This window comes from Ipomoea nil, unplaced genomic scaffold (genome assembly GCF_001879475.1).
Source record: "Ipomoea nil cultivar Tokyo-kokei standard unplaced genomic scaffold, Asagao_1.1 scaffold2480, whole genome shotgun sequence".
Classification (NCBI taxonomy): Eukaryota; Viridiplantae; Streptophyta; class Magnoliopsida; order Solanales; family Convolvulaceae; genus Ipomoea; species Ipomoea nil.
Genome location: NW_017618908.1, coordinates 6,692,888 through 6,706,038, shown reverse-complemented (window position 1 = coordinate 6,706,038; position 13,151 = coordinate 6,692,888). Strand labels below are relative to the sequence as shown.

At 35.8% G+C, this 13,151-nt stretch overlaps 2 protein-coding genes and 1 long non-coding RNA gene across 5 annotated transcripts; 1 reads left to right on the top strand and 2 right to left on the bottom strand.

The window, feature by feature from the left end:
- Nucleotides 1–16: 16 nt before the first annotated feature.
- On the bottom strand, nt 17–2,568 carry LOC109152634 (glycine cleavage system H protein 2, mitochondrial). 3 transcript variants are annotated; one of them, XM_019300274.1, is made up of 5 exons: nt 2,467–2,568; nt 2,217–2,369; nt 1,091–1,350; nt 280–411; nt 17–241 (listed from the first exon to the last, which is right to left on the bottom strand). In XM_019300274.1, exons 2-4 carry the CDS (start codon nt 2,290–2,292, stop codon nt 283–285), a joined length of 465 nt encoding a protein of 154 aa, XP_019155819.1. In that variant the 5' UTR covers nt 2,293–2,369; nt 2,467–2,568; the 3' UTR covers nt 17–241; nt 280–282. The 3 variants fall into 3 exon arrangements, with proteins under 3 accessions (XP_019155819.1, XP_019155817.1, XP_019155818.1); XM_019300272.1 differs by having other exon boundaries at nt 21–411; nt 2,467–2,567; XM_019300273.1 differs by having other exon boundaries at nt 21–411; nt 2,217–2,371; nt 2,473–2,552.
- Nucleotides 2,569–4,546: 1,978 nt separating this feature from the next.
- Nucleotides 4,547–8,086, bottom strand: LOC109152652 (pentatricopeptide repeat-containing protein At2g35130). The gene is made up of 8 exons (XM_019300295.1): nt 7,866–8,086; nt 7,584–7,771; nt 6,892–7,127; nt 6,475–6,724; nt 6,193–6,338; nt 5,815–6,020; nt 5,561–5,685; nt 4,547–5,380 (listed from the first exon to the last, which is right to left on the bottom strand). Exons 1-8 carry the CDS (start codon nt 7,895–7,897, stop codon nt 4,797–4,799), a joined length of 1,767 nt encoding a protein of 588 aa, XP_019155840.1. The 5' UTR covers nt 7,898–8,086; the 3' UTR covers nt 4,547–4,796.
- A 1,187-nt stretch (nt 8,087–9,273) lies between these two features.
- On the top strand, nt 9,274–11,320 carry LOC109152648. The gene is made up of 4 exons (XR_002049404.1): nt 9,274–9,381; nt 10,344–10,597; nt 10,704–10,865; nt 10,987–11,320. It is a non-coding gene; the product is annotated as an uncharacterized LOC109152648 (long non-coding RNA).
- Nucleotides 11,321–13,151: the final 1,831 nt, after the last annotated feature.

Below are 13,151 nucleotides of genomic sequence, written 5' to 3'. Positions count from 1 at the left end.
GAAACTTTGTGACACACAGATAAATAATGTTCTAAATTCCCTTCAAGAAAGATTATTATCAACTTAAAAATCAAACCATCAAAGTACTGCACATTTTGATTGCAATGTGTTGTGCACTTGTGCAACACCATACCAATGACAACTCAGAAACCAAAACCAATAAACCTAAAAAGACCTATGGTGATTGAGCAGCCATTGATAGGAACCTTAAGAATCCACAAGTTTAGAAAGTTTTAACAACTTTTTCTTGTCATCAGCTTTGTACTGTGAAGCAACCCTCCCTCAATGCTTTGCATCTTCTTCTTCACAAAACTTCGAATACTGCTCCGCATCCATCAAGGAACTCAGTTCCTTCGCATCGCTTACCTCCACCTTCATGATCCACCCATCTTCATACGGGCTCCCGTTAACCTGAAATCCAATTTACACACTTACCAACTGACTACTCATACAAGGAGGAGAAGAAGAAGGGCAATTTATATCGTGGACCTGGTCCAATATACAGAATTTGACTTCATAAAGTACAGAATCCATGTTCATAATACACAGAATTATATAGCTGAGTACACATAAACACGTAACATAATACACAAAATTCAGGTTCATAATGCACAGAATTCATATTCATTATATCGTGTTTATGTGTATGTGTATTATGAACATGAATTCTGTGCATTATGAACATGAATTCTAGGCATTGGACCAGGGTCCACGGACCACGGTGGTGGTCCACGATATAACGATTGAAAAAGAAGAAGAAATCAAATTTTCATGAAAAAAAGATTAATGAAAAAAAGACCAAAACCGCCACTTCAGAGATAACCAAGACAATAATTGAGGGACCGAATCTATACCGGGAGAAATTAGGGACCAAATATGTTGTTTCTCCTAATAAATATATCCTATTTATTGTCACAATAATACTATAGCCATTTTGATGATTGTCCAAAATGTTCGCTTGTGAATATCACAAAAAAAATTAGCAACAATTTGAAAGCAAAACTATTCAGTTCTAGCAAAAGGGTAAAACACAATGACGAAATTCTTTTTTGTTTAAGAATCTTAAACACTACAAACTTAGGAAACATACCAGGCCTGGGGAGTCATTGAGTTTCTCATTAACTGCAACCACCTTGCCAGAAATAGGAGAATTGACATCACTGGAGGCCTTAACACTTTCAACAGCGCCAAAACTGTCGCCCTGTTTTACATCAACCCCAACTTCCGGTAACTCAACAAAGACCACATCGCCTAGATGATCCTGAGCATGATAGGTGATGCCAACAGTGGCAGAACTACCATCAACTTTAACCCATTCATGGGTGTCTGCATACTTCAAATCCTTGGCAACTGCAACAAACAGTAAAAGGAAACCAATCATGAATATATTCACAAAATGATATATTACAAAAGGGCTTTCCCCACACTCTTGACTATTTAATTTCTTCATCTTTTGGGTCATCATTTATGTATACATCATTTAAAATTTTAAGAATCCATATATGTACACATCTCCTTGATAAAATTTAGCATAGGAAATATCATTCACAAGACAATAATAAGGTTCAGTTTGGATAAGCACATTTTCTGCTTTTCTACTCACTAACATGTACTTATGCTAAACTCAAAACATTCACAAGACAATAAGGTTCAGTTTGGATAAGTACATTTTCTGCTTATCTACTTATGCTAAACTCATAAAACAATCAAAGGCATTTGAAATGGCAACCATGTATAAAAGTAGGAACTAAAAGTGGTCTGGCCAAAGAAAATCGGCAATGAAAGTTCAAGAAACTTTAGAGCATGTTTAGTAATTAAGGAACCCTCACAAAACAATAACCTAGGAAGGGTAATGATCCACATTTTATCAACACACTAAAAGACAAAAACCAATATGTATCAGGAGAAAAAAAGAAAAAGATTCAAGTCTATCCCAGGTATGGAAGGGTAATGATCCACATTTCATCAACACATTTAACAGACAATATATCATACCATAATGAGAAATCCAATATACACATCAAAGAAAGATTTCATTTCCTCATGGACCACTAATCTATCAAGTGATCTACGACATAGCAATCAGCACAACCCATATTCAAAAATCAGATCTTTATTCAAGAAAACAACAGATCAAGCAATTCCCATCACTAAGATTCAGCCAAGTAAAGTCTGATCCCCGCCGCCTAAAACACAGAGAGAAAGAGAGTCTTTACCAGTAGCAAAGCCTCTGGGGAAAGCCGAGATCCTAAGGTAAGAAGCAGCCCTTGAAGCCCAAACCCGCATAGCCATCTCTACTCACACCGCCGCTTCGAATACACACAGAAAGAAGCACGCCGCCCTTTGTTAAGTCTTGAATGTGGGAAAAACTGGTAGAGATTGAGACAATTATAAATGTAAATTCATCATATAAAAAAGTGGGAAAACTAAAATATATAAAGAAAAAAACAAAAGGTGGTGGCTCACCGCTCACCCACTCGCGGATCGATGTGCCAACAAACCCTCCTTTCACTTTCAGCAATCAACAGGAAGTTGGTGAGTTTGGAGTGATGTTTGAATATGCCGTCAATCTGCACTTGCTTAGTTGCCCTTTTGTCTCTTCAGTGGTGACTCGGTGCGAAGGGTCTCACGGTAGATTTTGTAGTCCCCTGCTTCCTATTTTTGAGATAAAAATCCCCTCTTTTTAGGCAACTAATTTGATTTGATTTTTTTTTATTAATATAGATATAGATATTTGGTATGAATGAATTGGCAAATTATATCATGCACCGCGCGTCTTTTTTTTTAAATGAAAATAAACAGTGTTTGTTTTCCGCTGTTTCGCACCCTTTTGCAAAAAGTAACCCTGTTCTTCAGTGTCATTTTGTACATACTGTAGTTTCAGTTCAACACAAGTACAGTTTCATTTCGATATAACTATAGTTTCATTCGATATTTATAGACTCAAATATGTTAAAATGTTATTTAATTTTATTTTATATACACTATAGTTTCATTAAAACACAACTACATGACCATTTTGATATAATTACAGCTTCATTGTACAATATACACTCAAATATGTGAATGTTATTCAGTTTCGTTTTATATACACTGCAGTTTCATTTCACTATAACTACAGTATCATTTTGATATAACTGCAGTGTCGGTTTAGATATACAGTAGTGTCAGTTGGTGTTTAATACACCAAACAAGCGGACTCCGTTAACTATAACGATGGACCGTTTCTTTACTTAAAGAAACAGTGCCGTTTTTTACCGCGGTGCATCTATGATATAACGACTGGAATGAATTAGGGATGGCAACGGGGCAGCGCGAGGGCGGGGGCGGGGTGTATACTCCCCATCCCCGTCCCTGCTACCCCGATTCCGTCCCCGTACCTGGCGAAGAATAGAAAAAATTCCCCGTCCCCGTCCCCACGGGGAATTTGGCGGGGACGGGGAACCCCCATCCCTGATCAACCCATAGTCAAAGTGTCAAACTGATACAATTTTAAAAAAAATAAATAAAAATTTGTGGCATTGATTTATGAGAGTTTATAATATTATACATATTATACATATTCTGACATTCAATATAAATATTCACCGTGCAAATTAATCAACATTCAATATATTCCCATTAATCCAATATATACACATTCATTCAATATTCACAATCCAAAGTAATCAACATTCGATATATTCCAACTAATCCAATATGTACATTGTATAAGTATATACACAGTATAGTTAATAATCATCAATATATACACAGTATAGTTAATAATCTCCAATGGAATATATTGAATGCTCCAAACCTCTAATATATACTGTTAATAATCTAATTCCCACTCCTAAACTAATATATATATATATATATATATATATATATATATATATATATATATATTTGGGGACGGGCCCCATCCCGGCCCCCGCCAGGGAATTTCAAAAATTCCCCGTCCACATTCCCTACGGGGACGGGGCACATTGACATCCCTAGAATGAATAAAATATGTAGTAGAAAAGCATAAGATTTTTGGTAAGGAAAAAGAATAATTTTCCTGCCAACGTCATTTCACTTTAATAAAATAATTCGTTGCGAATTGCTTGATTAATTATTTAAATAAATTATTTTGAATATTTTTAATTGTATTACGAATATTGAGAATAATTATTTTCGTTTTATAATATATTTAATTTAATTGTCAATATACAAATATTAACTAGCTAGATTAAATTGAGACATTGTCACCGCAATGCTCTCTCAAATGGCACCGGAGGAAACATGTCAACAGTTGCCGAAAGATTAAAATATTCTTGAGCAAAACACCAAGAACTGGAAATGCGACGGAATGACACCGAATGTGGTCTGCGAAACCCCTATGATGGATGGTGTCCAAGAAACACTGATGAGCCCAGAGAACAGACGCCCAGGACCAGAGGCCGGTAGTAAACTGTATATTTCGAACCCAGGTCCATCTTGCAAGGTGGACCTGGATCTATAGAATAATTTGCTCTTATGTATAACTTGTAGCTTTCTGGCTTTGGAGAATATTAGTTGGTGAATATTAAAAAATGTATATTAGGTAGACTCAATTGTTGGTGTTATAAATCAAAATCCATTAACTCCCTAATAAACTAGGATCCCACAATTCTTTTTCAGACACCTAACAAAGTATCAATAATCAGTCAAATTGCATAACATCCTTTTCAATCACCTAATTTTTGGTTTTTTTCTTTAGAAACACTACAATTTTCATATAATGACTGTATGTTTGAGTTGCATTTGTCCAGGAAGAAGCTGCCACTTATTCAAACCAGCTCCATGGCAGCAGGATGTTTGTGCATTGTTCTCATAACAGTGGTAACTTGATCAATCTGTTCTTCACTCGAACAAGAAGACAGCAACACCTTAACGGTTTTGTCATCCGGGTAACATCCATCATCGATCATTTCCTCGAAAATCTCGAGGCATCTGTCGTACAGTTTCTTCCTGGAATAAGCTCCTAGCCGAGAAGTCCACGTCACAACATCGGGCTTCAAGTTCTTACCCGGAAGTGACCTGAAAAGCTCTTCCATGTCCTCGATGAACCCTGCCCGAGCATATGAGTTGATCAGGATGTTGTACGTGCTGATATCGGGTACGTATGGTCCACTTTCCAACGCGGCCAAGACTTGTTCCATTTTCGCGAACTGGCCTAGACGCCCGTACAGGTTTAGCATGGTGTTGAAAACATATGTGTCTGGTTTGATCCCCGAGATGTGCATTTGCTTCACAATATCCTCGCATTGTGAAACATTCCCGGCTCTCGAGTAGGCTGATAGGAGTAGCATGTAGGATTTCATCGTCGGAGCTATTCTTAGCCGCTTCATCTCATCAAATATAGCGTGCGCATCTGAATCAATAATTACAATGTAGTATCTGTTCATACATACTTTCTCAACATACTGAAGCAGCACAAAGAGTCAAAGCCCCCACACTGGGCTTCGAACCTATTTGAGGGGCCACAGCTATGCTGCTCGACCACAAAGCCTTTGGCAGTAGCTAAGATTTTAGGTTTTACTAAGTTACTTACCCTCATAAAGACCGGCTCTCCCATAAGCATCTACCATGATATTATACGAGGCAATGTCTGGTTCGCAACCCATGTGTTGCATCAGAGAAAAAATTTCAGCAGCACCGTAAGGATAACCTGCACGACTGTAAAGCGAAGGCATTATATTACTCTAAGCAAATACGTCTTCTTCGAAATCACAACTAAAAGCTTAGCTTTTAAGGCATTTTTATATCAAGAAGGGAACAGGTTAAGATGGTTTGTGGGGTGAAGACCTGTAACCTTCCATTAGGGCATTATAGGCATAGACGTCGGGCTCGAGCCCCTTTTCCTGCATCTGTTCAAAGATTTCTTCGGCCTTTTCGCATAGGCCATCCCGGGCAAAAGCATTCACTAGAGCTGTGTAGGTGCAGATATTCGGTTTACATTTCTGACGCCTCATTTCATCAAACACTTTCATGGCCATGTACGATTTATTCTCCTGTGCATCATTCCAAAAGAGAAAACATATGGGTTTATAAGGCTATGAGTTAGACTAGCTAATTGGTTGGATTCAATCTACTGGACAAACGACTGACAGTTTCATCCGGGTTGTACTAATCCTAACGGGTTACCAAATCCCCAAGCAGAAAACAAAATTCTCTTACATATACCTTTCCATATAAATTGATCAACATGGTGTAAGTGTCAGTCGAGGGCCGACAATTCTCCCTCTTCATCCTCTGGAAGATCTCGACAGCCTTTTCGGGTTCTCTTGCCTTCATCAGCCCATCAATATACGCATTATATACAACCGTACCTGCAACAACCTAAAAGATCAAAATCCGCTGAGCCACCTTAGAAGAATTCCTTAAAAAAATTTGAAAATTATGAGGATACACTTCCTAATAACTGTCTAATATGCACAAATGGAAACAGAAAGACAACGAACATACTCGGGGGAAGGCGATTCTTTCGCATCTCGGAAAACACAGCTTCAGCCTTCGCGAGCTGCTTACATTTGCAATAAGCTTTTACGAGAAGGGCGTATGTATCCTCAGTTGGCATGCATCGAGATTCTAGAAGCTCCATGTACATAGATTCTGCCCTTCTAGAAAGTGACTTTTGCCCATAAGCATCTATCAGCAGATTGAAACAAATCACATCGGGCTTGAAGGAACTCCTATTCAGTACCCATTCACAAATCTGGAAACACCCATCTGATCTATAAGCAAAATGCAGCAAATCACAACCTTTTAAATACAGTTAATCGGGCTGTGATTGGACAATACAGTCAGAAAAAACATAAACAAGGCTTGTTTGAATGTTGATTTCCATGAATTGAATATCAAGATATTAAGAAATGTGATTACCAGTATAATTGGATCCCATTTTTTATCGATTCGAAGCTGAACTGCTACATTAACTATATCATCCCAACAGTGATTAGTGGGGGGAAGACTATCCAAAGAATTCCAAATTTGTTCCCTGTCAGTTTCCTTCTGCAGCATAAAGTTGAGAATTTGCTGAGCAATGGGGCTCAGCACTGGGAAAATACCATCAACAAATCCAGACCCATATTTCCACCCTTTACCCCTCAAAGAACCATCTGCATTTCCATTGATCATTACTCCATTAGGTAAGAGAGATCATAATAAATCTGAATTGTAAACCAGCTTGGTTGGCGCGAGTGGCCGTGCACTCTCATCCCGAGAGGTCGGAAGTTCAATTCCCCTCTCGTATGGAAAAACCATCTGGTCAGCACTTTACCCCGTAAATGGGTCGGCCCAGTGTAAATGGAGATTAGTCTGAGTATGTAGTATCATTTTGATATAACTACAATTTTGTTGGAAAGTATACACTCAAATATGTGAAATTGTTATTCAGTTTCATTTTGTATACACTGCAGTTTCAATACGTGAGACAATGTCAGTTTAGATACACTATAGTGTCTGCCGTTTTGGACCATGGACAGCATAATTACTGCCTACATTTAGGACATGCTTAGACACCTCATGGTCTAACAAAAAAAATCTGAATTGTAAACCATTAGATATCATCTTACTCTTTTTCCTCGAAACCTTTTTGCGATCAAAATGTCTAACTCTTCCTCGTTTATCAACAAAAGAACTGTCCTTTTTCCAGTTCTCATTAGACTCATCACTGGAGCTTCTCACCCTCCATCTCACCCCACTCCCGTAGATTCTTGGCTCAAATAGTATATAATTTACTGGGCATTTGATAAGCGGACCACTGAAGAAAATCCAAAATTTGAATCGTTTACTACTACAAGTATAAGTAAAATTAGGGGATAAGAAAGAATAAAGATGGATGAGGCATTAATTACCGTAAGAGGGAGAGAGAGCCGGGAGTAGCCATGGAAACGAGACCCTAAGTTTCTGTGTGTTCTTCTGAGTTCTGAGAGGTGGTGCCATGTTTAATTTGTGGGATAAGATTGATGATAATGGAAACTGAAAAATATCTTTACATATGTAGACGACAAACTCTCCCTTGCTTCAAATTTCAGCCCAGAGTATTGGGTAACTATATTAACGGACAAATTGATACCAACATGGAAACGCGCAGGCGCAGGCGTGGAGCTAATTTCTTTGGGATGTATCCAGAGTTTTACAATTGGATACACGCTAAATTGTAAACATCTGTTTTTAGGTAGATAACTGGCTTGAAAATTTAAGACTGTTTCATATCCAAATCAAAAATGAAATTCTTGACCTCCTAATACTAGAGTTTATATTGGATAAACGTGCCTCTTGCTAATAATTTATTGATTTTATAAAGTCAACGACTAAAATCGATAATGAATGATAATTACAGGACTAAGTTTACAATTAACTCAAAAAACGTAATTATTTTAAATGGGTGATCAAATAGGTAAAGCATGATTTTTGTTACATAAAAATTATGGAGATTTATCTGATTTGCACCCTCAGATAATAACTACAGATTTTTTTTGTCATAATTTTTTTTTTTTTAAGTTCTGTATGACAAATAGAGTTATGAAGCGTAAAATTAAATATTTTCAATATAAATATGAATTCCAAAACATCATGTAAGCAAAAAGTATAATAGTTAGGAGGGCTAAATAGAAGGCAATTAAGTCAATTTGATTGGTGTGAGTGACTATATTCCTTAAGGCATAGGTATGATATGGATTCGGGTCCATCTTGCAAGGTAGATTCTGGTCCAAAATGATGTAGTTTGCGCGTGTGAAAATAACGATGTGGTTAGTGATACCGTTTCCGCAACCAATGATTTTTCTTTTTTAAATTATTGAAACAGTTAAGCGAGTGAATATTCAGTTTTGTACTTGTGAATATAGAATTATGTAATTGTGAATATAGAGTTCAAAAATTGTGAATATTGAGTTTTGTAATTTTGTATATTGAAATTTAAAATTATGAATATTCAGTTCTAAAATGTGAATATAGAGTTCTGTAATTGTGAATATAGAAATCTGCAATTGTGAATATTGAGTTATGTAATTTTGTATATTAAGATCTAAAATTGTGAATGAAATCAGTTTTAAAAATTATAAATATATAATTCAAAAATTATGAATATAAAAAAAAAAAAAAAAAAAAAAAAAACAAATTTTAAAAACAAACGACAAGAAAAGCAAAACAATACTGTTTTGACCCAAGTCCACAACATAATTTACCTTCTTCTACCAAAAGGCCAAAAGAAATAATTTTATGTTTTGACCCAATCAAATAGCCCAATACAAAACACAAAATACCATAGACCTAATCCCTAATCCCTTATTCCGTTCTCCACTTCTCCATCGTCTCTCACCGCCTCTGCGCCGCCCTCGGCGACACTCCGGTCAGTGAACGCTAGCTTCTGTAAGTTTGCAAATCAACCCCTAAAGCTCAAATTTCAACATATTATTGTTTATGTTCTTAATTTTACTTAAATTTTGTACTTTTAGCTGTCATTCTTTCGCAATCGAATTTCACCGTTTCCCTATTCCAGTATTGGTACATGTTACTGTTATATGTAATTTATCAGAAATCAGTTGACCCCCCTCTCTTTCTGTTTGGTCTACTTTTTTTGGTTGTCGGATTATTGCAGTGTTAATATAAATTATCATGAATTCTCTGGTTTTTAAGTTCTCTAAGGCACTAATTGAAGTTAGTGGAAGGAAAATGTTTTCCACAAGTTACTTTCAGAAGACAATTTGTAGTACTTTGTTAGGAAATGGGATTGTTATTTTGTCAGGGACATAATCTCGAGAGGTGAATGGGAATGTAATGCTGGATTTTATAACTTTGACATAAGTTCTGCTTTGCTCAAAATATTTCAAATTTATGGTTGTTTACTAGTGCAAGTACTATTTACCTATCATCAAACTGGTAGTCACTTGTTGCCTATCCGATTTTATTTGTTACTTTTTCATTCTTATGTATGATGCACTCATTTTTTTTTCCTCTGTAAGTTTGTATCATTGTATGCATGCACAAATGCTGATCCTTTTGTCTTTCTAAAGTTTTATCTGTGCACAGAAACTAGTGACAACCTTTTTAATGCTTCAGCATGTTGCATGGAAATTATTAATTTTCAAAATGTTGCAAGAAAGTGAAGGGGTTGGAGGGGAGGGGAGAATATTCTATTATACTGTAATCACCTAAAGAAAAGAGGAAATAGAAAAAGGGATTACAAATTCATAATGTAGATGGTGATGATTTTTATCTCGCAATGCTTGTCTATATATCTCTTTTGCTTCTTTCATGTGTATATACAGGTTTTTGTGAGTTTTAATCATAGCCCCCTTGCCTGATTCTCACATCGGTGGCTTTTCATCCAGGTTTTGAAGTAAAGCTTTGACAAAAGGTATCAATTGTACTCCAGGTAGCAGTAAAGAAGGATATGAGTGCTTTCAATGCTTTCAAAGCCTGTGCTCCAATTGCATGGAGCCCAAATCTGTACATTACGCTTGTAAGAGGTATTCCGGGCACTAGGAGGCTCCATAGGCGAACCTTAGAAGCATTGCGTCTTCAGAAATGCAACCGAACAGTGATGCGGTGGAACACCCCTACTGTCAGGGGAATGCTCCAGCAGGTTTGTGAATTCATTAGCATAACTATTGAGGACTATTCCTATTTCTCTTTTTCTAATCTGGCTTCTCTAATTTTTAATTGTTTTGTGGTTATTCTTTTCCGTATAGGTGAAACGGTTGGTAGTTGTTGAAACAGAAGAGATGTACAAGGCACGAAAGGAGAAAGCAGCTAACCACCGTGCCCTGCGCCCCCCATTGGTCATAAATCACCATCCAGCTTCTGCAACCAGTTCCAGTCAGTAACGGCTGAATGCCGCCATCCCTTTGCAGGTTTGCTCTCTATATCCTTCTGAAGTACTTCTAGTGACTAAGAACTGTAAACAATAGACTAAGATGATATCTATATCAGTGGTTAATTGATTCACTTATTGCCTCAAACATATTGTTTTAGGTGCAATGGAGTAAGGGAAATTGGCATTTCAATACGCTGCAATATAGCGCCATTGAAGTGTGGATTTCATGGTCCCAGTAATAAGAGAAGACGATAGACATTTCACATTGATGGATTTTAGAGTTTCTATCCTCTTGAACTTTTGAGCATAATTGTAGTTTTTGGCCAATAGCAAGGTAGGTTCTTCAAGTTCAAGACAAAATGTATCTCAATGGTGAATCACATTTGTGTTTTATACTGGTTTAATTCATGGTCTAGATTGTGGTATGGGTGTAAATGAGACTTGAATAGTCAAAGTTTGAAGCTCGAGTTCGATCAAATACTAATTATTTGAGCTTGGCTCGAGCGGAAGGCGGCGGGGTTTGAAGTTCACTAGATGTATGGGGAAAAGGTCTAAAGATGTGTGCATATGATCTGATTAGTGGGTTGATTGTGCGACTTGGGTTAGTTTGGCAAAGCTGTGATCACCTAAGTTTAATAAAAAATATACTTACTACTCCGTATTATATTTTGAAATTTGAATATAGTTATTTTATATTGCATATAAACATAAATATGTTAATATTTTATTTTTTAAATTTGTAATATTATAATTTATATTAGGTGTAAAATATAAATAAAATTAAGCTTGCGAACCTCAAGTCTGAGTGGATATTAACTGAATTAGTTTTTAACATCTGTCGAATTAAGTTTGAATAATTTATGAGTAGTTTGGCTCATTTACATTCTAAACTGGTTGGGTCATCCTTGTGACCATTTATAGAAGAAAATGTTATAAAAGACCAAAGGGTGTTAGATACTTAACCTGAGTTAACCATATGAACTGAGTTTGGTACAACTAAAATCCAAAATAACACATCATAAAAGACCAAAGGGTCCTCTCAAAAGAAAAAAGGAAAAAGGAAAAAGACCAAAGGGTATTAGGGTATGCCAACTTTTCATAGAAAATCCAAAATATAACAAATTATACTAGACCATAGGGTGCGCCAACTTTTCATGGGTGGTAAATTGGTGATATGTGGAATATCTTTTTATAAGTGAAATTAATATTGGACAGATTATTTCATTTTAACTTATAGAATTTGATTTTAATGGCAAAGTTTGATTTCAAATATTAAACATAAATAATATTTGATATATTTTGAATAAAAATAAGATTTTTTTTTGAAGTGTACAATTTTACATTATTACTTTTTATTTATTTATTTTGGATCAAGAAGATGTGTAACCAAAGTCAAAACGGCGAAAAAGTTGTTTGTTTAAATGGTGGTTTGGAGCAGCGGATTGCTCCAAACCGCCAAGTTTGCAAACGCTGCATATAGCAGCGTTTGCAAATGTCGTTTTGGGGAAAAAAGAGTTTTTCCCAAAACACCCTTAACATAGTTTAAAAAAAAAAAAACTTGTAGAGGTTGCCCATCCCCTAGGCAAGCAGCGGATGAGCATAGTAGTTAGAAAAAACTGATCTCAAGGCTGTATCCCCCACTTATCCCACATCGGAAACAAAATTACAAAAGGGGAGTCGCATAACGGCTGCCCTTTATATATATATATATATATATATATATATATATATATATATATATATATATATATATATATATATATATATATATTAAATATTATATATATGTATACCCTTTAGGTCATTTTACATGTTAACCGCTAATCTAAATAGCTCATTTTATCAAACATCTTTTTATAAACCGTTAACATAATTTACTAGTCAAACTCGCTAACACAATTTGCTATTTGCTAACCGCTGTTTGCCAATTCAACAAGGTCAATGAATAATGAAAAAAAAAAAAAAAAAAAAAAAAAAAAAAAAAAAAAACTATTCATAAGAACTATCGTATGTTCTAATTCTCATGACACCCAAAGTATCCTTACGGATGGTTCTCTTAACCTTAAGGGAAGGATCATCAATTTTATTCCAAACTCGAGTCCCTTAAATTGCAAGGTTCACAAGTCTTTAATTTCATGATATTTTGCTCTCAATATATGTGGGTCACATAAATGTTCCAAACTTTTTTTTATCCATGTTCTATATGTTGGAAAAAAATAGTTATTTTTGCCATGAAAAATGACTATTTCTAGACTTAATTTTAAATGGGGGGGGGGGGGGGGGGGTTCACTTCTGATTTGTATTATTATTATTATTATTAATT

What these genes read in the sequence shown, in the direction of transcription:
- LOC109152634 (XM_019300274.1), bottom strand. Translation starts at nt 2,292, where the DNA reads ATGGCTATGCGGGTTTGGGCTTCAAGGGCTGCTTCTTACCTTAGGATC. An exon ending in CCCCAGAGGCTTTGCTACTG is followed by an intron (nt 1,351 to 2,216) that starts GTAAAGACTCTC and finishes TGTTTGTTGCAG; the next exon opens with TTGCCAAGGATTTGAAGTAT. An exon ending in TCAATGACTCCCCAGGCCTG is followed by an intron (nt 412 to 1,090) that starts GTATGTTTCCTA and finishes ATTGGATTTCAG; the next exon opens with GTTAACGGGAGCCCGTATGA.
- LOC109152652 (XM_019300295.1), bottom strand. Translation starts at nt 7,897, where the DNA reads ATGGCTACTCCCGGCTCTCTCTCCCTCTTACG. An exon ending in AAAGGTTTCGAGGAAAAAGA is followed by an intron (nt 7,128 to 7,583) that starts GTAAGATGATAT and finishes ATGGAAATGCAG; the next exon opens with ATGGTTCTTTGAGGGGTAAA. An exon ending in GCCCTAATGGAAGGTTACAG is followed by an intron (nt 5,686 to 5,814) that starts GTCTTCACCCCA and finishes TTCGCTTTACAG; the next exon opens with TCGTGCAGGTTATCCTTACG.